This window comes from Castor canadensis, chromosome 8 (assembly GCF_047511655.1).
Source record: "Castor canadensis chromosome 8, mCasCan1.hap1v2, whole genome shotgun sequence".
Classification (NCBI taxonomy): domain Eukaryota; kingdom Metazoa; phylum Chordata; class Mammalia; order Rodentia; family Castoridae; genus Castor; species Castor canadensis.
In genome coordinates, this window is record NC_133393.1 from 117,518,764 (window position 1) to 117,545,106 (window position 26,343).

At 33.7% G+C, this 26,343-nt stretch overlaps 1 protein-coding gene across 11 annotated transcripts in view; it reads left to right on the forward strand.

Moving 5' to 3' along the window:
• The window catches only part of Nav3 (neuron navigator 3), a 760,451-nt gene that overhangs the window by 671,867 nt on the left and 62,241 nt on the right, over nt 1-26,343 (forward strand). For 7 of the 11 annotated variants that reach the window (XM_074083986.1, XM_074083987.1, XM_074083985.1 and 4 more), the window contains 7 exons: nt 661-1,369; nt 3,321-3,809; nt 8,191-8,232; nt 9,660-9,820; nt 16,585-16,773; nt 20,026-20,078; nt 24,902-24,925. In XM_074083986.1, coding sequence (XP_073940087.1) covers nt 661-1,369; nt 3,321-3,809; nt 8,191-8,232; nt 9,660-9,820; nt 16,585-16,773; nt 20,026-20,078; nt 24,902-24,925 — 1,667 coding nt within the window. The remainder of the gene's footprint in view (nt 1-660; nt 1,370-3,320; nt 3,810-8,190; nt 8,233-9,659; nt 9,821-16,584; nt 16,774-20,025; nt 20,079-24,901; nt 24,926-26,343) is intronic. The other 4 variants (XM_074083984.1, XM_074083992.1, XM_074083989.1 and 1 more) reach the window with 3 other exon arrangements.

The following is a 26,343-nucleotide window of genomic DNA, read 5'->3' on the forward strand; positions in this document are numbered from 1 at the left end:
CTAGAATGTTGGATATTTGGGATTCCATTTGTGAATCAGACTTTATGAAAGAAAAGAATGAAGGAATTCTGATAAAGTGCACCATCCTTGACTGGTGGAGTGGCTCAAGTGGTAGAGTGCCTGCCTAGCAAGTGTGAGGCCCTGACTTCAACCCCTCGTACCAGCAAAACTCCAAAGCCAAAATAGAAATACCATTGGGAGATAAGACAAAAAAATGAACCATTCTTGGTTTTTTTTTTTTTTGAAGACTCTCCCTCTAACTATTTTATAGAGTGCCACCAGAAGTATCTGTGGCAGGATTTTTCAAATACAACCATCCTACTGATATTCAAATGAGTTATTTTTCTAGTACTTAGCTTGATAGAATTAATTATTATTCTTTTAAAGCAAAAGAGTTGTAATACATAAGACATTAACAAATAGCACAATTATGTTTTCCTATTATCTCCTCAATCTCTTATCACATTTCCTCTGACAGCCAAGTTTTGGGGCTATAAACTGATACATGAGAGTGCATATGCATTCTTATTTAAATAAAAAATAAATATTGAGGGACTGAGGTAATATAAAGAAACATTCACTTTTCATATTGTTTTAGAAAGTGTTCTTATGGTATCAAAATATTCAGACACACTTATCTGTGTATTTCTCATGAATTAGGGAAAACTGATGATGCCAAAGTTTGTGAGAAAGGGAAAACTCCTCTGAAAGGATCGTCCCTGCAACGGTCTCCATCAGATGCAGGAAAAAGCAGCGGAGATGAGGGGAAAAAGCCCCCCTCAGGCATCGGAAGATCCACAGCCACCAGCTCTTTTGGATTTAAGAAGCCAAGTGGGGTAGGGTCTTCCACTATGATCACTAGCAGTGGAGCGACCATAACAAGTGGCTCAGCAACGCTGGGTAAAATTCCCAAGTCTGCTGCCATTGGTGGGAAGTCAAATGCAGGGAGGAAAACCAGTTTGGATGGTTCACAGAATCAGGATGATGGTGTGCTACATGTGAGCTCAAAGACCACCCTACAGTACCGCAGCTTGCCCCGCCCTTCAAAATCCAGCACCAGTGGCATTCCAGGACGAGGTGGCCACAGATCCAGTACCAGCAGTATTGACTCCAATGTCAGCAGCAAGTCAGCTGGTGCCACTACCTCGAAACTGAGGGAACCCACTAAGATTGGCTCAGGACGCTCGAGTCCCGTAACTGTCAACCAAACAGACAAGGAGAAGGAAAAAGTAGCAGTCTCAGATTCAGATAGTGTTTCTTTGTCAGGGTCCCCCAAATCCAGTCCCACCTCTGCCAGTGCCTGTGGTACACAAGGGCTCAGGCAGCCAGGGTCCAAGTATCCAGATATTGCTTCACCTACATTTAGAAGGTAAGGATATGTAAAATGATGTTGGAAAAGCATGAAAACATGTATATATTATATACATCCATTATATGCAAGCATATTTTAATATATTTCCTGAATATACATATTCTAAGATGCATATATCTTATAATCTTAAAATAGAGATTTCTAAGAAGCTTGACCATATAAATATCTAGCAAAAAAGTGGTTCTCTTTCTGAGAAATGGTCAAACTTCACAGTTGAATTATCATAGTAGCATGAACTATTATTCATGACACATACTAATGCCATATGCAAGAGACTTAAAATCAGATGACAATTCCAGGGGTAGTGATAAAATGAAGTAATAGCTTGTAAAAATTCAACAGATTTCCATCCCTTCTTTCCATAATTAAAACACAAAACAAAGAAGGTCTTTATGACTATTGGCATTTATTTCTAGAGTTCATTATCTTACTAGATCTTAATAAGTTTAGGGTCATGAATATAGATGATATGTTCCTTATAACAGATTACATTGAGTAAATTTATACAGCTCTATTATCTTGACATATTAAAGAAAATCAAGTTATGATCTGATTGACAGAATTTGAAAACATTAAGATGTTCTATACAGGATAACAATTAAAGAGTTGGCTAAGTTTTCTAACTCTTCATCAGCTTTCTTTAACTTTACCAGGACTCTGGTAAGCATTACTCTGGTAAGATTGTTTTCTGCACCAGGATTGTATTTCGTATTAAATATGAAAACCTCTTCTCAGAAATATCACAGTGTTTAAATATTCTTAAATGGCAGGAAAATAAATACAGTTAAAGATTTGAGTTGCATAGGTAAACTTCTCTGGGTCTATTTTCTCATCTGCAAAATAATAGAGTATGACTTATGATACGTTACTCATTAAATATTTTTAATGTTTCTCTTTATTCTGCCAACTAAATCAAAAACTTTGATCTCTTGGAAATAAAGTTTTGAAATATTTATTCTTACATTCAAGAAATCTTAAATATATAATTATTCAAAATCTAGAGGTTGTATTCCTCATTAGATACACTACTGCTGAAAAACTGGCTGATCGCAATGTTGGTTCTCATTTGGTAAAAATAAATTATGGCTTGTAGCAAGTGTAAATAGTTCATTGCTTAAGTAAAAGCCAATAGTGCCCTCCTGTGGCCCATTACCTATGAAACAATTTCTCATATTCGCCATAAAATATTTCACTTTAGGAATTATGGATTTCATTGCAACTTAATTAGTAATCATTATGTCATTACTTCATATCACTTTATTTCCATATTTACATAAATTTGATTGTACCATCTGCTTCATTGACAAAACTAAAATGTTTTCTGAACTAAACTCCAATATCCTACTTAGCACCAAGCCACTTTTATAAATATGAACAGTACTGGCAACTTTCATAAAACCCTTTGGCCTTTCTGGGGGGAAAATGTAGACAAATTCACATGTTGCCAACAATGTCCAATATTTCCAGCTAACTACACTCTGACAGTTACTCAGGCCTGCACGTACTCAACTTACCTTCCTAAACCTTGCCTTAAGCATTCCTTTCAGATTTCAAATAAACTATTGGGAAAAAAATGGAAGAGGAAAAAAATCCATGTGAGTGTCCTGTATCGAATGCGTAGAAGTTGTTTCATTATAATGGTTCTGTAAATAGGCAAAATAATGGTCAAAATAAATGAGTGAAAGATTCTTATGATCACTTCAAGTTGAAAGCCAGGGACTTTTATGTGTGACTCTTGCTCCCTTCTCCCTACCCCTCTAGCAGCTCAGTAGTGATTTACCCTTACAATGATTAATAAACATCCAAACTTACAAAGTTCAGTAACATAGAGGCAGGAAGTGCTTGGTTCCTCAGACCAAAGCACGCTTGGCTCTTTGTACTGGAACCCTATTAAATGTGGATATTAGTTTCTTGGAACAACTGAAGTTGTTATTTGTTTTTCTTTTAGGTTGTTTGGTGCCAAGGCAGGTGGCAAATCTGCCTCTGCACCTAATACTGAGGGTGTGAAATCCTCCTCAGTAGTGCCCAGCCCTAGTACCACAATAGCGCGGCAAGGCAGTCTGGAGTCACCGTCGTCTGGTACGGGCAGCATGGGCAGTGCTGGTGGGCTGAGTGGCAGCAGCAGCCCTCTCTTCAATAAACCCTCAGACTTAACTACAGATGTAATAAGCTTAAGTCACTCCTTGGCTTCCAGCCCAGCATCGGTTCACTCTTTCACATCAGGTGGTCTTGTGTGGGCTGCCAATATGAGCAGTTCCTCTGCCGGCAGCAAGGACACTCCGAGTTACCAGTCCATGACTAGTCTCCATACGAGCTCTGAGTCCATTGACCTGCCCCTCAGCCATCATGGCTCCCTGTCTGGACTGACCACAGGCACTCACGAGGTTCAGAGCCTGCTCATGAGAACGGGTAGTGTGAGATCTACTCTCTCAGAAAGGTGAGCTTTCCTGGAGGCTTTGATGAAGTCCTTACCTGCTCCTCCCTGCGCTGTGCCAACCCCTACCCCATTAAATTTCAATGTGAGTGTCACTATGCAAAATGATATAAGATTGAAAGAACATAAGATTGATCAAAACAGGCCTTTTATTTAATCTTATTACCAAATTTGCAGTGGTGTAAAGCCACTAAGGGTAGAGTGATTAGATAATTAAGGTTATTAATATGAACGTATTTATTTATAGCCAGTAGTCAATTTGAATAATATTTAAAACATGTATTTATCCATTGAATGATGTCCTCCCAAGACAATTTAATGATTTGGGATAAGCTCCAGTATAACTCAAGCTCTTTATGATAATTTAAACATTTTAAAAGACCAAATTTAAATGAATTCTATAATTATGCTTTCAGCAATATGTTAAAGCTGTTTTATTTGAAATTCTATGAAAAAAATAGCAAAAAAGATCACTGGGGAATACTAGTTGAACTGGGAAAAAAGTCAATTGTCAGTCATCCATTCTTAGAGAAAATTATACACCAGTGTCGCTTTTTAATTGACCTAGTGGAAATTGATCATATTGCAAGGTGTTTCCATTTGTTTTATTTTTTTTAACAAAGTGGAGAATAATGAGGAATTTCTTACCTGATATACTTACCAAGAAGTATCACTGCTGAGCAAAATATCTCTAGATTCCCACCTCATTCCCCGTAAATGTTTCCAGTACTTGGTACTGACCCTTACTTCCACAAAAATTGTGTAACTCCTCCCCCACCCATTTTTTCTCTAGTAAATTTAATGGTATTTATTTCTTAGCACACATAAAGCTTTCAGAAATGACCTCAGGCACATGTCTTAATTGTGTTATTTGGAAAAAAATGCCTATGGTCCCAGAAAAACTTTCTATAAAGATTTTTCACCTTGATTTTAATGCTGACCTATCTTCTTTTCCAGAACCCCAGCTGTAATTCCAGAAAAAATTTTAAAGCATCAATTAAAATCCTTACCTAAACATGCTCTGTAGTATACCAGTTGTTCCTTAATCTAAAAGTTCCCACTCTGCTCTCCCTGTTTTTCTTGCCTTTGTGAAATATGAAACCCAGAGTAAAATATGGCCTCTTGAATTCTCACTTCCCTAACCATGAGTCACAGACAGCCATGTAAATTGGACTTCTTATAAAAGAATTTTAGAACTAATGAAAATATCAGTGTTCAATATTTTCTAAACGCATTTTACCTTGTGAAACAAAAAGCCTGAGCCAAGACAATGCAAACAAGTAGGTGATAGAAAGTAAAATGTATCCACTTTCCTTTTGGTTTTAGTATTATACACAGCATACATAAAACCTGCACTTGGTCTTCCATCAAAAGAGGTTAGGTAGGCTTCCTATATGACCTTAGACTCTAGTTTCAGCACTTCAAAGGTGAATGGGCATCATCATATATCATTTATAAAGCTTCTAACAAGTAACAAGTAAATCAAATTAGACTGGAAATATATTTTCCACCTATTTTAATGAACGTATCCTAGATTATACATTCAGATTGAGGAACCCAAATAACAAATCAATAACCAAATCAACATACTGTAAATAGGTTACCGTTTATAAGTCAGGACCATTCTCCAAAGCATAGATTATTTATAAATTATAATGATCACTGCAGTAAATTGAGCATATAGCTATCAACTTATTTCTTCAGCATTCAGACATCAAAGACTCAGAAATTACAGTCAAGTAACTAATTATAAGTAAGCAATCCTCAAGTCAAAATCAGATATTAAGGTTGATGAGTTTTATAGCTATAATGGAATGCAATATTAATATTTTAATCTATATTTTAGCTGAAGTCAATATAAATTTTCACTATAGAAATATACTAACAAATATATAGTTAGTCTTTTTGAGTAAATCTTTTCTTAATGGTTGTTCAGTCTTGGAGAAGGTCAGTTTTACAACTGGAAACAGCCTGATATTAGAGATGAAATAATATTCGGTCTAAAATACACTTTAAACGTTTTGAATAAGTGAATATATTTGATGCTGATTTTTAATAAAATATATTAATGAATTTTTGGTCATGTAAAATAAAAGTGAATATCTTCATAAGTATAGTAAATAATAGAGATATTAATTAGTTCCTTCCAGCAAATTACTGGATTGAAATAATTTTTGATATGAAACATTGTGCATTTTCTTTTCTAAGGAACTAAACTTTCAGCAATTATAATTTATCATGACCCTTTAAACACATGTAAAGATGTTTTTAATCTATTAAAGAGAAAATAGATGTAATAGGTGATCCTGGCTTAATTATGCTTAATTGGTCAGAAGATTATTGGGACTGCTAAAGAAACTACAGAACCACATATCAAAGAAAGTATACTAAAATTTAAGTATTTAAAGCAAACTAATTAGAGAAACATAGTAGTAGTAGAGATATATTCATGGCTTACCTTAGAATACTTTATATTCATATCCCCATACTATTATCTACATACTATTGTGGATTTTCATATTCATTTTAATTTTTCTTTAAGTTCTTCACCAAAATAATGAAATAAAATAATAAATAATACAATGCATTTTTTAGTTTTCCCTTGAAGTAGACTCTAGATCAGTGATGGTCCTTGAGTCATAACTAGTCCACATTTGTTTTGTTTTGTTCTACTTTAGGGACCTAACCAATTTTTTTAATATAATTTAAAGTAGTAACTAACTTTGAAATTTTCTGGTTTGTCATTAAATGTAAAATCTGAAAACTTTGCTTTTATCTTTCTGCATAACAACTATTGGCTATAGATACACATGTCTGGATTAAAATCCCCAATTTGCTTCTTGTTACTACCTCCTTGGTCCTTGCCGACATAGGAGTTGGCAACCCGTGAGGGCTTGTAGAAAGGCCTACATTATAAAAATTATTAAAATCCAGAGTGAAACAGGTAGTTCTATGTAAAGCTTTAAATTACATTGATAAATTTAAGTGTACTTTTTATGATATCTTTTCATTAAAATCCTCTGTGATATATAATTCTTATACCACCAGATCATAGTGGTAAAAGAATACCAATGTTTAAAATTTTTCTTTACAATGTTAAACATTAATTTGCCCACATGAGATAATGCTCAAAATGGCTTATGACCACATAAATACTTTAGCATAATGTAGTTCATATTTTAGAGATTTCTCATATTTGTTCAATGTGATTCCTAATGTTTGTTTATCCACACTACAAAGAAGATTCTATAGTCAATATATGTATCAAAGCTGGTCTCTGTTTAATATTCAACTACCTTATGTAGACCTTCCTAATAAAGTTGTGTAAGGCCTTTGACTTCTATCCATTATAGTGCTAACTAATGGAGTACATACAGAAGAAAACATTTTAGCTTTGATTTTGCGTGATTAAATTTTAAGTCAATGTGTTTGCATTCATGTTGTGTCATCCACATTATGCATATGTTGTGTATTTATTTTTTATCATTTGAGGTTCCAAATAGAGAGACAATAATTTTGCAGATTCAAGTTAATTTTCCTTTTCTTATCCACATGCCACGGTCTTTTGGCTTGTCCCAATTAGTTGTTGACTCCTCTTTTCCTCTATTTTTAGAGAGGTCACTTCTCTTTTATCTAGACACATCTTTTCATCCCTATCTATGACCAACTGAGAATACTTTAAAATAAAGATGATAAAGTTTATAGCTCTTAAAATACCCAATTGATTTCTATAAGGTAGAATAGGTTAACTTCATTAAAATATTTAAGTAAATCATACCAGAAACATTGTTTTAAGATAATACTCTTTTTATAATGTGTTTCTTCTCTTGTATGTAGATGGAGAATAAATCTACCTCTATTTTTATTAAAAATAATTTGAAGATAAAAACTAAGTATTAAATAGTGCCTTTCCTCCTTTCTCATCATGGAACACATCAATCTAACTTAGAGTGTGCCTACCTCATTGCATTTCTATGATTCTCCTGCAAGTTGAGTCAAGACAAAATTCCGGTCAGTTGCAAAGAGAATGGAAAACTTCTGTTACATTAGGTGAATACAATCCAGGGAGCAATTATGCTAACATAGGATTTAATCTTTCTAATTTGGTCACCAAATTATCATGAACATGTGTTACAGCAATGAGCATCACATCACCCTTAGTTGGTCTTCTCCAATGAGTGAAGCAATTTTATATATATATATATATATATATATATATACACATATGTATATATATATATATACATATATTTATCTATCTACATATATATGTATATATTACCCTAAAGTTATTTTGTGTAGTTCAGAGAATCATTTTTGTTAGTTGTGTAATTTGAAAGTTTTGTTTACATTATGTCCTTAGGGATTTTCTTTGTTTTAACAGCATGCAGCTTGACAGAAATACACTACCCAAAAAGGGACTAAGGTATATATTTCTCTCAGCAAAATTGCTACCTTTTTTCTGTTGTTATGTAAACTTTGTGTGCTGTCTCTTTTCCTCTTTGTTCGTTTGCAATGTAGCACCCGATGTCGAACATGAAACCACTTTTAATCTTGATGCTTTCTCTGACTGAAAGAGTTGGTGAATGATCCTTAGGAAGAGATGCTAGCTGAGATTGAGGTGGCGACTCTGTCCCACTATAAATACCACTATTTTGAAGTAAATCTCAAAGAACTTGTCTAGCACCTTGTATTTTGGTGGGGGGAGGTTCGTGGTAACTTTTGTTAGAATGCAGAATTTGCTTCTTACAAGTTACAATAAAATTATTACCCTAACTTTTGCATCTTGGAGGCACATGCTTGCAAAACCTCAAAACCTATTTAGTCTATACATGTGGCCAATAATGATGAAAAGTTGAAGTATACTCCAATTTAAATCAAAGAAATCATACTTTCATCATCTCAGGACAAGTAATATAATTAAGGATATGATTTTTACAAAATCCTTTTAATAAATACTTAGAGTCTTAAATTCTATTTTTCAGGGATGCTGGTATCTATAAGATCAAATTAAACCTGAATTAATTTAATATCACTTAATCTCAAAATAATTATTTAGTTCATAATAAAAAATGAAAATTTAATTCATGGTCATAATTCATTCCTGCATGCTTTTGTCTCATGAAGAGATAATGAACAAACTACTAAGAGTGGCATAACACTATGAACCTGATAGTCTGACTGCTCTTTGGTGCTAAGAATTTAATTACTGTGGTGAAACACTGAGTATTAGCCTAACTAGGTCTTTCCTAGTTATCTTTTTTCTCTCCAGTTTTTTAGCAATAGTGTCAAAGAGCTGACAATTGCTTCCATGTCAATATTTTAAGAAATTTATTTTCCAATAGTTAGTACATTCCTCCCTCCTTTTTAAAAAAATCCAGACATATCGTCAAGTGGCATTTTAACCAAAGATCTGTTTTTGCCTTTAAGAGAAGAACTAGGTGTCAATTTGTATTCCATTTTCCATGCTTTTCTGTGACCTTTACTCCACTTCTCTGGCTTCTGACCTATCACTGTCCACCATGCTTAGTCTGTTTTCACCTTCTTCACATCCTTCCAATCTGTGTTTTTGGTCCATCTCAGTTAATTTGGCAGTCTGCTCATTGCTTATGATGTTCAACTCCATATCTCACAGAAGCATAATTTTCTTCTCAAATGCTTATTTTTTTTTCCTGTGGGATTTCAACAGATGGTGTCAAATCATCTGGAAGAACTGAGCAATTCTAATTAGATTCAATCTGTTTGAGATTGTTGTTCAGTCTGAATAGTAAACTCCTCTCAATTGTTTTCTTGTCTTGGTATTCCCTTGCCATTGTAGATTTGCTTAAGTGTCTCAGCTGTGCTGTCTTGCAGATATACCCCATCATCTCGGCAGGCCAACCACGAAGAAGGCAAAGAGTGGTTGCGTTCTCATTCCACTGGAGGGCTGCAGGATACTGGCAACCGGTCGCCTCTGGTCTCCCCTTCTGCCATGTCATCTTCTGCCACAGGAAAATACCACTTTTCTAACTTGGGTAATATATTTTACAATATAGATTCTGTTTTGTTTCTTTTACTACCCACTCTTCGTAAGAACCCTGGTATCTCTCCATAAAGATATTTGTATGGGGGTTTAGAATAACTTCTAAACATTGTATTGTTATTGTACATGACAAATTCTTAACTCAGATGATACTGTTATTGGTTTTGTGATCTGGGCTCCAGAAGCTTAGAGAGGTCATTTGACTTGAAAAAAAGTGTCACCTATTAGTAAGGAGCCGAAACAGGTATCAGTTCCTGAGCTCCTGATTTTAAGTCCAGTAATCTTTCCATTCTTCCTTAAAATCCTCTGTAAAATCAGGAAAATGCCTCCTAATTTTTTTAAAGTGTTAAAACTTCCTTGTAAGAAAATTAATAATCTTTTTATAGAGAAATAAGAAGGAGAAATAATTAGATTGAAAACAATATGCACTTCTATAGCTATAATATAACTTCTTTTGACATTATTAAAATTAAAACTGTCCTTAAAATTCATGTAAGTATTTTTGTTAAGACTATACCCTGTGAACGTTTTTAGACAAACACAATGAAAAAATCAATTACTATCTTAGCCATGGGGTTACTTTATACCTAGCTTCATTTGTATGAAAAGGAGTCATTTGCATAAATAGGATAGAAACACAGGGAAGAGTAAGAAAATATAAAAGAGGTCTGATATGCCAGTTACCATTTAATAGATCCAATGGTTTTAAAACTATAGTTTTCTATAAAACCACATAGAAAGTAGAATAGCCTCATTTTTTCTCTTTTCACTTGAGAAAAACTCTTCCTAATAATATCCCCACAGATAGGCCTTTTAGACTTTTCAACCACGAGTCCAACAGGTATCGAGGCTATTTCTTTTCTTTTATAACACCAAGTAGGGCTTTTAGCAACTAAAAGCAATTACTTTGTCCATATAAGCTAGTGCATTTTTTTTTTGGTGCACTGGGTTTGAACCAGACCCTTGTGCTTGCTGGATAGGTGCTCTGCCTCCTGAGACACCACCATCCCTTGAGCTAATGAATTTTTCCCAACACTGAGTTTTTGTTGCTAAGCCTACACAGTGATGAGATTTCCTTGCCCCATAATGCTAAAGAACATATAGGTTTATTTATCTTGAGACATAATTTATAAAATAAGGCAAAATTCCTAACTTTTTTAACTCTGAAAAAATGAATTGAAAATGTTTTTGTTGGGTCATAGAAATATGAAACAAAGTCTCATTTCATGTAACATTTGAAATAAGCCCAAATCACCCCACATGCTATAGGTTTACTAAGTACCTCATGTCTTCTATCATTTTTTTCATTAATTGATATTAATTTGATTAGTTGAAACCTTATGCCATTTTCCTCCTGTCATTATTCAGATTAAATGCATTTCATACCATTATTCTTTGATGAAAAAAATAAACACATCAACATTTAGTATGCCTGATGTTGGTGAAGTCACTGAACCTCAATTTTCTCATCTGTTGAATAGTTACATAATATCTTGGTCAGATCATGAAGAATGACTGATTTATGATGTACAGCAGTTATAAGACTTGACAGACCAATAGAGAATCATTTTCATTCTAAAGCATGTTTTACACATAAGAGAGCAGCACTCATTGGATATTCCTCAGCTTTGAATACATTTCATTGGGTATAATTTACCAGATAGTTACTATACAATTTAATGTGAAGGAAAATCAGAGGTTAGAACTTAGAAAGACTGGTATAGTACTATGTCATTTGAATCAAGGCCTCATTTACCAAAAATGTCAAATATTTGCAGAGAAAAAAGTTTATTCCATGTTTTCATAAATTGAAGTTAACATGTTAGCTGAAGCCAAAATATCTATAACCACAAATGTGTCAAAAATGATACATAACACACTTGAGAACACATTTGATTACATAGCATTCAAAGAGTTGAAAGACAATGAATATGAAGTGTGAATTATGCTTTTACTGATAACAAACCATCTCAAGAACTTTACTGTCCTAATGACTTTAATTTGCAAACTACTGATCAAATACATGCTTTATTTTTCATTGCTATCGAAACCAAAAATTCAAAAGGTCAGGTTTACCTTTCTGGGATGTGACTCTCCCCTCACTTTAGCCCACCATGTTTTCTACCAGAAACTAGCCATCAGTGTCAGACAGTGCTGACATATGTCCCTAGCAACACTCAAGGCCTTGTCTTCAGTGACACCACCCTTTCAATTCTCTTCGTATTTTTCCAACTACAATTCTTTTTCCCAAGAAGGCTCATCTTGTTGGAGAAGCAAGGTTACTTTTGATAGTAACAGTTGTTCCAAGCTTTAGATATAAACTGTGGACAATGCATAGTAACAGTTGTTCCAAGCTTTAGATATAAACTGTGGACAATGCAATTCATCCTTCATCTTCATATTTATGTGTGTAGTAAGTTCCTTCACAGTTTTTCTCAGACTAGACACTTTCTATGTTTTCATCAGTAACTTTGTTTTTTACCTCTGAAATCAACATTCTTCTTTCACTCATACCTTCTGAAACTGTAAAACTAAAACCCCGTCATGTGTCAGACCACATTTCTGCCTAATTTCTACGTCTTTTCACAGTTCTTTCTCCAGTTTACCTTAGAGTTTCACGCATTGCCCTTCTTCAACTACTCCAGTGCAAAATAACAGTATAATCAGCAATCTTACTCAAAACATCGTCTGCCTTTTCATGTTGTACATACCCAACTGATCAAATCCTGCAAATTTCATCTTTAAGTAAAGATACTCTATCCATCTTTATTTTTCAATGGCATAAGTCTTTTTCCAGCTTTTTTGGTTGACTCTAGACAATTGCAATAGATTTCAAATTGATCTCACTGCCTCCACTCCCATGTTTCTCAACATTCCACCACTGAGATTTACGGATAAAGATCTTTCTGTCCATCCCAGCATACTCTCATGTGCCTATTCAGATTTTATAAATTTATGTGGCTTTAAATCAGTCTTATTTTACAAAGGAAAAATATGATTCATTTTCAAGACATGAAAATAATTTTTAAATAGTATTGATTACTACTTCCAGATCAATTGAATGTATATTTATTAGGAAAGAAACTGAGTACTATTAATATACAATCATTAATTAAAATTATTATTATGTTTTTATAAATATGTAAAATATAATTTGAATATGTACAATATTATCCTACATTTGTCTTTGGATAGCACATTTTCAATTGGATCATTAACTTTTCTTAATGATCAGTAAGATGATTATTATTGACATTCAATAGGTTGCAGTATTCATGCTTTCTTTTCTTTTTTTTTAGGCAGAGTCTCACTAAGTTTCCATTATGGAAACTCACTATGAGTTTATTATGTAGCACAGGTTGGCCTCAAACTCTCCATATTCCTGCCTCAGCCTCCCAAGAACTGGGATTACAGGCATATGCCATCATGCCCAACTTCCATATTTTCTTAATCTTCCCTTTCTATCAATTAAAATGCATTAAGTGGTAAAAATTTTAGAAATACTACTATATAAATAAAATATAACACTAAAAAGTTAAGATCAATAAAATTATTTCATTTTCAATAGATTACTGTGAGCCACTGTTCAGGTATGATTTTTATGTAGTTTCCCAGATGCAAGCTATTAGTAGAAACCATTTCCACTCAAGAAAGAACATTAGAATGTAACCTATGTAAATAGAGTAAGTCTTTGGAAGAAACTTCTTTTTGTGTTGGTTATAGTTCTTGTGAGGTATCTTGTAACCTGGCAAGACTTGTTATGTTCCCATGAGTAACAACAGTTGCTTAGATTCATTTTTCCCCTTGTCTCAAGAGTTATCATGCATAATCATTAACATCAACCTGTCCTTTCCAGTTCTGTATATTTGGTGGATCTCATGCATAAGATGTAATTGTTAAACATCTTTGTATGGGAACAATTTCTGTCCTTTTGCTCTCAAGCATCCTTTCACCTTGAATATGTTCCTATTTCCTCTCCATGTCTGCCCTTCAACCTATTCAGAATGGACCTCTTTTCTTCTCTATTCATGGAAACATAGAATCTCACAGTTCAAAGAGATCCATATCAGGTTCAATGTCCCAAAAACTAGATTAAAATTAGATTCTGTATGACAATATTTTCTTACTTAAAACAATATCAAACTCATTAGTTAATATGTAGCTATAGAAGCAAAGGTACAGAAGGCAAGATCTACTCTTCCCTCAGTTTCTGTTCTTCTTAAATCACCACAAATAAACACATAATCTTAATAAAATAGTTTTGGCCAAGAATGAAATTCTTAGATACCCAGGAGAAGGAGATTGAGAGGATCATGGTTGGAATCCAGTCTTGGCAAAGTTAGAGAGACCCCCCCAACTCAACCAATGGATAGCCCCATAGGGCACACCTGTCATTGGAGAAGCACAAATAGGACAATCATGATGCAGGCCAACTGAGCATAAAAGCAAGACCCTATTGGAAAAATGATGAAAGCAAAAAAAGCTGGGGACATGGCTCAAGTGCTATAGCATCTGCTTAGCATGTACAAATCCCTAAAAAGTAGCTTTAATATGCACAAGTCAATTTAAGACAAGGTCAGTAGTATTCTTTTCCCTAATAGATTACTATGTCTGTCATTTTCTTGTCTAGAAATTCTTCTGTGTCTCCCAGCTTAGTGAATATTAGAGGTCAGTTATTGTGCCATTATTTTTAGTTATTTTCTTATTCATGAAGAAACTGAAGGATAGAAATTTAGATATTTGACTGAAACAGAAGAAAACAAAACCACTGCAAAAATTCTTTTATGTCATTTTTGTCTTCTGTTATATAACTTTTCTTGATATATTTTGTATATTATTAAAATTTTTGCCTTTCAATAATGTCCCCAGTAACCCCTCTTAAAGTCAGGTACCATGTCATATTTATTTTTCTATTCATCTACAAAAAGCAGATATGTCAACTATAATAACTTAATTGAACATTCTTAAGTAGTACGGGTATATTTCTACTGCAAAAATTGTCAAGACTTTATAAACGGAACCATTCCTTTTAAAGTCTACTATAAGCCTTGTTAACATTTCACCTTGAGTGAGTTAAGTGCTATGTTTTAAAATTATAAAAAGACACTTCACTTGGATACCTCTGCAATTATTTTAGTAACAGTTATGCAAATCTAAACAGTGAGCAAAATGTCCTGACCTCTAGATGCATATATTAAATTACTCACTTGTAAATATGTTGAAAGCTTCATTCATTTTGCAAGAGTTAATTCATATTATAGATCTAAAATAGGGTGATTTACCCCAAACAAATTCCTTAAATATAGATATTTAAGTCTCAGATGTCTGTTCTCTGTTATCAGTAATCATACTGAACTACTGAAAAATTCTCTCTCTCTTCCTTCTTTTCTCATTCTTTTCTTTCTTTTTTCTTCTCTCTATTTTTCTTCTTTCCTTTCAATGGGTTATATACTTTTCACATCCATACTTTCTTTCTTTTTTCATTATATTTCTCATTTGTACACATAGAGGTAGTTCTCAGTCCTACATTTCTTTTTATTCTAATCCATAACTGGGTCAACCAGAAGACTTTTTTTACAGTGATTCAGATAATACCTGTAACATATTAAGCCTGGTACCTGGCAAACAGGAGATACTTCCCTTCTAGTACCTCAGGATACACTGTTCTTACCTTATTGTAAGAACCAGTAATTATATTAAGAAGAAATGTAGTGCCAATTTCAAAGAAGAATATATAGCAAGTTTTGAAAAATCATTTCCAGGCCAGTGACATGCATTCCCCATGGTTCTGAAACTACTCAGTAGTTCCTCTTCCAGCTGAAGAGATTCCAGCCCATTTCCCCATATACCAGTTACAAACTTGCTTTCTCTTAAATGTGAGAAATTTATAACTTATGATAAATATATTTCTCGTTTCTGCTGAAATTTTATTCCAAATTTTAAAACTATAATGTTCCCCAAAACAACAGTACAGTCAATTAGCTACAACTTTCTTTAAGTTGATAATTTTCCTATGACCTAAAAGGTTGAATGCCATGAGAACTGTATGGCAATAGACAATAAACAAATTCTCATTTCACATTGCACACTTAAGGCACATCTTTTGAAATACAAAATGCTTATGATGTTTAGCAGTCCCTCATATTCCCGTCTTAGACTCAGAGGAAATAGCTTTCTATACTCACTTTATTGCAAGATATCTCCACCACATGCATTCCATTCTATTTGGTTTAAAGAAAGTTTTTTTTTACTCTTGCTATTTCTGACCTAACTCTGATAATAATGAGGTTACTATCCATGAACTTATGTAAATTCATAACTCAGAATGACAGAGTCTTTGCCTGAAATCATCTAAGGGCTCTTCTAGGGAAAAATAGATGTTTTTGTATTTTGCTTTTTTTTTTCCATTTTGCATTTCCCATTAAAATAATGATTACTTTGTAAAAAGAAACCTGAAGCCTCTAGAAAGGCAATCTTTAATTTGTGCCTGTTAACAAAAAATGCCATGTTATTGTGGTCCTGGTATGAAGAGTGGCAGTGATTTTTTCACTATTGCTTTAGAAATTGGCATATTGCTTGCCATGAAAACGTCAGAAGGTAGCTGTTACTGATGTTCCACAAGCAGAATCTTGACCTTCTTAGAATAGCCTATAAATTCATGTTTCTGTAAGAGTTGGGACCCTTTCTACTTTCTTTCAGCTTACTTTTTCATTGTCCAAGCCCCAGAGTAACAAACATGTGTGTTTTATTTTTCAGTAAGTCCAACCAATCTATCTCAGTTTAACCTCCCTGGACCCAGCATGATGCGCTCAAACAGCATCCCAGCCCAAGACTCTTCTTTTGATCTCTACGATGATTCCCAACTCTGTGGGAGTGCCACTTCTCTGGAGGAAAGGCCACGTGCCATCAGTCATTCAGGCTCATTCAGAGACAGCATGGAAGAAGGTAAGCATGGGGGCAAACTAGAATAAAGATGAAATTTATTTTACTTAATTCTGAGAGGAAAACTATCCCATTATTCACAACACAAGGATTCCTAAAGAGGAAATAAATGAACAAGTATAATTCTCATTGAAGCTTGAAGATGTTTTCTTCTTCATTACCTTCTGTTCCTTTATGCATTTGGGAAAATTCTGGAAGTTGATATATATACATATATATATATGTATATATTATTGCTTGTCTGTAGAACAGTTTGGAATATATCCAAGGTTCTCATACAGCCATACACAGAGTTTTAGAGACAATAGCCCAAATGTGTTAAATAATAAAATAATAAAGCATATGTTTTGTTTGACACCTCAATTAAAGAACCATAGATACACAAACTATAAAAAGTAGGCAACTTTCATATGTTGCTTTTATTCTTGGAAACTCCTTTTGGCTCCAGTTTTTTTTATATCATATTTTAGAGTTCATATTGTACCCACATTTTGCTTTATAAGTCACATTTGTATCTAATGGCAATGCAGTTCCTACCTGACCTAGTAAATGTCCTTCATTGTGTAGTTATATGCTAATACTTTAAATAAATCTATTCAAAAAGCACAAGAAGCTTCATAAATATTAAAATGTAAATATTATGTTAAACTTGCTATCATAATAATTTCAGAGGTTTTTTTCTTTTAATTTAATGAATGTTTTTTGTTTGTTTGTTTGGGGGTTTTGGGAGGTACTAGGTTTGAACTCAGCCCCTCATGCTTTCTAGGCAGGTGCTCTACCATTTGAGGGATGCCCCCAGCCCTTTTTTTGCTTGAGTTATTTTTCAGGTAGAGCCTAGCATTCTTGCCTAGAGCTGGTCTCTGACTGGACTGAGATCCTCATTCCTAGGCTTCCCATGTAACTGGGACCACAGTGTGCACCACTACAGCTTGTTGAATGAAATGGAGTCTTACAACTCTTTGCCCAGACTAGCTTCAAACCATGATCTGCCCAATCTCTACCTTAAGAGTGGCTAGAATTACAGATATAAGCCACCACACCCGGCTGTGGAAGGAAGAATATGACAAAAACATAATAAAGCATGTCCGGTAAGGAGAAAATAAAATTAAACACAGAAAATCGAATGATTAGAAATAAATCAGTCATGAAAGCAGCCATGCTATCCTAATCCCTAATAACTGCATTCAAGAAAAGACTACAGATCTTGAAACACACAAATTCTGGTATGAACTTGGACAAGTTTCTTAACTTTATTAGCCCTAGTTTCTGCTTCTCTTAATGGTGTAAGTTTGAAATGAGAATCAAGAATAGTTGTGCTTCCTTTCTCTTTCCTCATTCCCTTGTTTAAAGGATCTTGTGGCTAAAAGTTTAGGCAGCTGTGAACATGAGCACATGGTTTTCAGGTCACCCGCATACATTTAATGTATTGGCATTTAGCTGGCATTTAATGAATTGACCACCATTGTATCTCCCTTTTAAGATATTAACCAAAGCACCGAGTCCACAGTGCCAGGTCGGGAATTACACACTGGGAATCTATTGATTGGCGCAGTGTTATAGGAAAAATATAACTAATCTGAAACATAAGGGCATTGCCTTTCTAAAATGGTTTTGGTGTGCTCTTGCACACAGGCAAGCTAAACATGTGGATGGCTTTCTAGAGTGCCTCATTTACAGGTAGAACAATGTTTATATGATGGGAAAGGCTAGCCTCCCGTGATGAGGCTTAGATAACCTAAATTGCTGAAAGCCAGCCTGAGTGGGAGAGGTGACTTTTTGATGCTCATGCTTTGACTATTGAACTATCATTCTTCCTAAATTGTGATCTAGAATTAACAGATCATTGAACTAAATTAAGGGGACTTTATTGATATCTTGCTCAGTGCTCACCCTGGCAGATGAAGAAACTAAGCCACAAGCTGTAAGATCATAGACCTATAAATAATAGACACACAATGAATAAAAGTGTGATCTTCTGATTCAGTGTCTACTCTTTTTCTGGTATACCAGTCTATACTCCTAACAGTCCTTCAACCTCATAGAAAAGTTATTACCAGTTGAAAAATGGACTTTTTGAAAAAAATCAATTGACTCAAAGATTATTATTTTGCACATCTCATGGAATGGTAGTATTTGCCCAAGTTAGAAATCTGGGGATTGTTCTTCATCCTTATTTTGACCAACATCCATGTACTTAATCACTTTTACAAAGGTTCTTCTTGGTATCTCTCAAATCAGCCTTGTTATAAGGTGTATGGCCCCAGTCCCAGGGCAGCTTTTCCAGCCTTCTCCAGACTGGGTTGTAAACACCTCCATGTGTTCTTTTAGAACCCAGTGCATTCATCTCAATAACATTTATGTTACTCTGTTGCCATAGTCTTTTTAATTTGTCTTTCTACTTCTCGGTGTGCATCTAAGGTCCTGTATCACGCCTTTTCTAGTCCGAGGTTGTAGCAGGAGCCTGCCACATTGCATGTGTTCAAATAATATTGGTTTAAGGGATGAGTTAGGTAGGAGAAATAACTGTGCTATTCCATAAAGTAAAGAGGAAGAACTGTTTCACAAATATATTTAAGCACTATTTTATGCACGTACTGGGTTAATGCATTTAAAGTACAGAAATGTAAAGCAGATGTTTAATTGAAAATAGTATTTTATTTCATATACCTGTGTAAGAGACTAGGTGAAATTTCCATCTTAACTTTTGTGACATACCATCTTGAAATAGTATTTTCACATAACTAAAATTTCAAAAGAAACAATAATTCTACATTTAAAAGAACACAATCAACTCATCAGAAACAATGTTGAAAAAGTTGGTAAAGTTTTTACTTCCCTGAAAGTGTTCAGAGAAAAATTCTGAAAATGGATCTTTGTTGTATAAAATGAAATTAAGCGAATAACATCTGCAAAGATTTTTGGTTTTAAAGTTTATGGCAACTTTAACTTGGGTTTCCATGAAATTTTTAATATACATAAATTTTCTATAGCTTGCAATATGTGAAAAATAAGCTTGTAGCACTTACCTTGTCAACTCCTCTCTGTAACATGGTGAATGAGGGACTTTAGGGAATATGAATGGGGCCTTTTCATGCCTCAACATCCTCATCTCCAAAAATTTATAGCAAACTTGTTCTCATAATCTTGAAAAGAGCTGTCATTAATTTATTTCCCTAGCCACCTGTTCTTCACTATTTCAGCAGAGACTTCAAGTTTGTGAGTGGACGTTTTTAATTCTGTTCTTGTTTTCTCCAGTTCATGGTTCTTCATTATCATTGGTCTCCAGCACTTCTTCTCTTTACTCTACGGTACGTATTGACTGTTAAGAAAAAGTTTCTGCCTGTGCCATGCGCACAGAAAGCCAATGGGATGACATCTGCACAGAAATGATGCAGCAAAATAAGGGTATACTCTCACTATACACCCAGCCTTTCTGTGGCACACTTCTATGTGTTTTCAGTTGACTTTTGTGCATTCTTTATGCAAATGAGTGAATGTAAATCTGAATTTCAAAAAACTTTTTGGAGTGTGACTTGGAATCCCAGGAAATATGTACTGTGCTCTACTAAGATTTATTTCCTTGACTCAAAGCTATTAATTATTCTGTAGTATTTTCTCCACGTTTTTTTTTTAGTGATAGACATTCTCTATTGCATTACCTTTGGATAAAAGCCTACAGGAACTGAATATTTTTTAAATACATCTTTTGAAAGAATTTAAATTTAAAAGCCTTGTTGGAATACCAATCTATTAACTTCTTTTCCCAATATGTGAAATTATAGTGTATTTTTTGCCAAAATGAGTTTTTCTGTTCATTAAATGTAATTTCACCTTTTTGTAAAAATATCCTACAGAAAGTTACGTTTTATAAGAAGTCTTCCTCTTGCCTAGGTAACAGTGAGATAACAGTTGAATGAATCTCAGTGAGTCTTCAATACTATGGGTAATCCTTTATCCTGTATTGAAAAGTTCACAGCCTTCAGCTGTCACCTAACAATTAAACATTAAGGACAATACTAATTTTCCACTCATTTTTATGAGTTTTAAATGTTGTAGTCTTTTGTTTATAAGTTAATCTTATATATTTATGGCTTTAGATTTATCATTCAAGGTAAGACTATCATTGCAGATCCAACATTTTTCTTATTTCTCCTTTTAATGATAAAAATTGCTAACAAATCTGTAAATGATATCACTGTTACTGTTTAGATGAATCTGCTGTGTTTGGTTAATGGCTAAAGTAAGGAATGTGAAAATATTTGAAGAATACATAACAGAAATATATTAAGACTCAGTGTTCCTCATATTGGGGAAGTACTGCCACTTGCTGAGTTGTTGAGGAAATATTCTGATGTAAACCATTGCAATTTCCTGTATATAAAAATCAGCATCATTATAATCACATTTTAAATAAATACAATAATAATATTTAAATAAAACTGGTCTTATGAAGCCTAAAGAAAACTTGAGAGGAAAAAAAGCATGGGTTTGAGAAACAACTTGATGACTGATTAATAGACTTGATGACTCTCTAATAGACCTTTCTATAATAATAAAAATTTCCTATGTCTGCACTGGCTAATACAGTAACTGCTAGCCTCAGGTTGCTATTGATTATTTGAAATATGTCTAGTGTGACAGAGGACCTGATTTTTTTAATTTTAATTAATCTCAATTTAAATAAACCCATGTGCCTAGTGACTACTTGACTGCATGGTTGAGATTTATTAGAAGCAAAGGGGTTGCATTTTAAAAACTATAGACAAGTGCATAAAGGGAGGTTGAATTTGATGAATGCACACTGTATTCATATTTAGAAACTTCACATTGAATTCCATTAATATGTATAATTAATATGTCAATTAAAAATAAAAAGTAATAAAATAAAATAAATTTTTTAAAAAATTGTAGGAAGAGCAAGATGTGCAAACAATGAAGATAATTAATAGCATAAATGAGAAGCATCAAGAGCATAATATAAGTACTAAACAGAGATTAAATTAAAGCTTGTGTACATGTGTGTAGGCCAACAGAGTGAAATAGGACCCTTGCTTTACATGTGAGAAAACAGGTTAAGTGATCAAACCACATTAAAAAACTGATACTATTTAAAAGCTAATCATTAAATTAACTGCTAATTGTTTTGAAAATGATAAAAATTAAAAGAAATGATGGAAATTATTTACTTTTATTCACAGTAACCTGTAGTAAGAGAATTCAAATAAATGGGTATTCGGAGGACTAATAGAGAGAAAAATCAAAGAGCAGGAAGTGTCATTGTGTCCCCGATCCTTATGATCAGGCCCAGAGATTAAATTGGTAGGAAGAAAAGGTGTAAGTCCTGTTCAAACTATGAAGTGAAAAAGCAATTTATTTTTTTCCTGCTTTTCCAAGGACTCTGAATGAAGATTAGGTGATTGCATTCTTGTTCAGTCTGGTTCAGCCAGTAATTATTCTGTACATTGGGCAAGTTTCCACATTGCGTTGGATTGTTCCTATAAAGTAAAATTGGGGAACGTCATCCAGATCTACCCCATCTGCCCATGGGATCGCTGCAACCTGGTTGAAAATCACAGAGCCCAGTCTGATCTGCCAAGGACTTACTTTTGGAAAACTTGGAGATAGTGTGTTTGTTTTTAAATCCAAGCCCAAACTGTGAGATCTGAAGCTTTTACACAAAAATTCAAATCTCTAAATTTTTTAAAAAATAATTGAGATATCTAACAGCACTGATATAACATTCTTCCACAGTCCCAGTCCCCCTGAGATACAGGCTGTACTCTCAGGCAAGCCAAGCCTCCACCACCTCCTCTTTTCTACCTCACACTGAAGCTAAGTTTGTTGCCAGTTGTCATAGTTGTTGCATTTCTCATAGGAGAAAAACAATCCTTAGTATGAATATCTTTATTAAAAATATGAAAATAAAAGCCTAGGAAAGCTATGTAACTGCCCTTTTGTCAATTCTCAGATCCTTTTTTATTCTTTATATGTGGGATTCTGTTGGGCTTTAAATTTTTGATCCCAGCAATACTTATTTTGACTGACTGTATATTAAATCTTTATTAGACTAGTTCTGTATGTGTATTCTGATTTATATTGATTTCATGAGACCAAGGGCCAGGTTTGATTCATTATTCACCCTCCCAGCATATTATTTAACACATAGATGATGCTAAAGAAATAATTTTTACCCAGTAAGTTTAAATGACCTACAGAATGAAAATTGCCTGATAAATATTTTTATTTAGGTAAGGTGTTTAATATTGTTTACCATCCTTCAGAATGTTGGTCTTGCTTCAAAACCATCTTTAAAAAATGACAAGTAATAAAATTCTATCCTGATACCATTAATCCCATACTTAAGCCATTGGCAAAAATATAATATTAATATTTTGGTCCATTGCTTCAACTTTATGACTTCCTGGTATTAATAACCACAGAGTATGAAGAAAAGGCAAGGATTAAAGGAAAAGATAGCTTTGAAAAATCATCAGTGAGAAAAGTCATGCTCATGAGAAAGAGTATACATAGAATCAGTGTGCGATGGTCATGGCTTGCCATGAATTCATGTAACGTGAGGCTATTTTAATGAAAACTGTGTTGAGGATATTTCTTTCTTACAAGCCAAGGAAATCTATTTTTTCCGATACATGAATTATTTATTGACTCTTTGCAAGTTTGTTTTATAATCCTAGCAAGATGAAAAGCAGAATGTGACTGGGATAAGCCAGCAATAAATGTACAAAATACTAGGAAAAACTAATAACCATAGTAAACTATACCATTGTGACTTATGGCAATGAAAAATTTAACTTAAGATTCATTGCTTACTTCTGATTCAGAAATCAAACTGTATATGAAACCTTGAAATTATTAAAATTAGAAAATTTTCACTTGAAATGCTAAACATGACATGTAAAAGAATCCAGATTTATGTCAGCAATGCTTTTGAATCCAGTTTTCTTATAAAGACTATTAAAATTTCACTTAACCACTTTATTATTTAAACAATGTTTTACAAATTTGACATTTATTAAAGATAGAGAAAATACAGGAAAGACAATACTCACGGCAAAAGAGATGCTTTTGCATAAAGTATATTCTGATAGTATGTTAGCTTTTCTAATGTTTGCTGAAGGAAAAGATACCAAAACCATTTCAGGTAGTTTTGTATCAGTTAATCAGAAAATATCCCCAAAGTAGCAATAGGAGAGAAGAGATTGTTTTTCAGCATTTTTTTTTGCTTACAGCAACTAGCAGACTCACACTGTTTAGCAATAGTATGCCTTCTCCATTTTTTTTCAGAATGAGGGAGCTTCCCAAATGTCATGCTGCATATAACTCACTTTCTGGCATTTTTCAGTCTAGCATGAAGTGAAACATACCTAGATAGATAGATAGATAGATAGATAGATAGATAGATAGATATAGATATAGATATATAGATATAAACAGAGCTAGGGGGTTTCCTTAAGGGAAGTTCCTACAGAGCCAAAGTCTTTTGGCAGCCACTACTGTTACCACCTTAACACTGGATATCTTGGTGTTTTATCAACTGACATCCCAGTAAATCTCACTAATAGTCATTAAGGAAAATTGAAGAAAATAAAAACTAACAGCTCTATTTTCTGTTATTATCAATAGGAGTCAATATTTTCCCCCAGCTTTATCTTGCAGTTGTATATGTAAATCACAGGATAAAAATTTTGCTCCTGTCTTGGCTAAAAATCTGTATACTTTCATGGACTTCATTTTCTACAATCCAGATAAAAAATATTTTTCCATATACCCATCTTTTTTGGCGTCTAATGTTAGTGATTTGTTTGTTGTTGCTTATGGTCTGGATCATAGTGTTTTAATTTTTTCCTTTCCTTTTAAGGATATTATGTAACAATGGATTAAATTACCTGTACTTTTAAATACCTCATGTTTTATATATAAAGTAATGTTCATTTTAAGTTCTATAATGCCCTTGTTTTACTGTTATAAGTGAATAATCTTAATGTATTTTTCTCTGTTCTTATGTTGGATCATTTTAAATACATTTTGCAATTATTTTACTCATTTATATTATGAAATGAATTGGTATTACTTTTATAGTTAAAATTCTTCTTCCTTTTGCCTTTCACAGGCTGAAGAAAAGGCTCATTCAGAGGTAAAAACCTGTAACATTTTAACATTTGATTTAGTTTTCATTTATGTTTAGTATTGTGGCCACTAGAGGGCTCTGTAATACAGTAGCAGAACTACAGGAAGCTGATAGAAGTGACCCAGCTAGTTGATCAGTAGTCTTAGATATTGCCTCTTAAAAGAAAATCAAAGGAAGTTTTTAGCAACAAACTCTCCTCTCACATTCTAGATTTTTTTGCGGCTCAATACCTAATAAATTGCCTTAGTAACAGGTACTCATTAAATCATTGATGAATGAATGAAGGACTAAAATAAGAACACAGATCTATTTTATTAGTGTCTCCCCTCACATACCTGTGAGACCATCTGCATAGGATTAGTGGAAACATTGAGCATGAGGCATAAGGACTCCAGAAGGCAGGTATGAGAACCACAGCACATCGATTTTATGCCATGATCTTGCTACCGTAATCGCTGTTTGATGTCTAAGGTGGTATATTGTTGCAAGCACACACATTTCACAAATACACACTTGGTTACAGGCACATACAAGTCACACTGCAACCTAAAGTGAATATTCTTTTTTTTACCTTTGTATAAAAGTTGTTCTGACCAAGGAGAGCAGGAGGACTTTAATTAGGACTGTATTCAAGGTGAACTAATAACTACCTAGAAGGTTCACACCAAGCAATCAGACCAGAGAAAATAAACAGCTTGGTGATAGCCTTTGCAAAGGAATTCTTTACTTTTGATCTCATATTTCATCAGTTTTTAAAGTAAAATTTGTGCTATATTCAAAAATAGAAAGTAGTGACTACACAGACTATAATCACTAGATCAAAGAGTAAATTTTATTTTTAAAAACCTAAACTGTTTTCTTTGTATCACTTGGACATGGCAAAATTCTAAAGTTGATCATAATATAGCTACAGAAGTATAGAAATACTACCTCTATTTGCCTTAGTGGCAGTTATTCAATTTCCCCTTTATCATTCATGCCTTACAATGAGTCGGGGTTTTGAAAAAGATTAATTATTTTATAATTTCTTGGGATCTAGATAAGTAGATAATAGATGATGATAAATTAGATAGATGATGAGAGAGAGAGAGAGAGAGAGAAAGATTCTTGATATATACAGTACAGGCTGTCCTGAAACTCACTATTACCCCACCCTTGCCTTAAACTCACAATCCTTCTGCTTCCACCTCCTGAGTGCTAGGATTCCAGGTATGTGCCACTATGCCCGCCTGAGTTTCCTGGATTAAATCTTAAAGGAACTAGAGTCATGTAACAGAAACTATTAAATTGAAGAAGACTCTTTCAGATTGAATTGATTAAATAGAATAGATGTTCTGCTTAGTTCAACTATTGGTGATCATCAGTACATCCATTCAAATCAGCTCTTATTTGGGGTTACTCCAGTTTTAAAAGCAGAAGTGAAA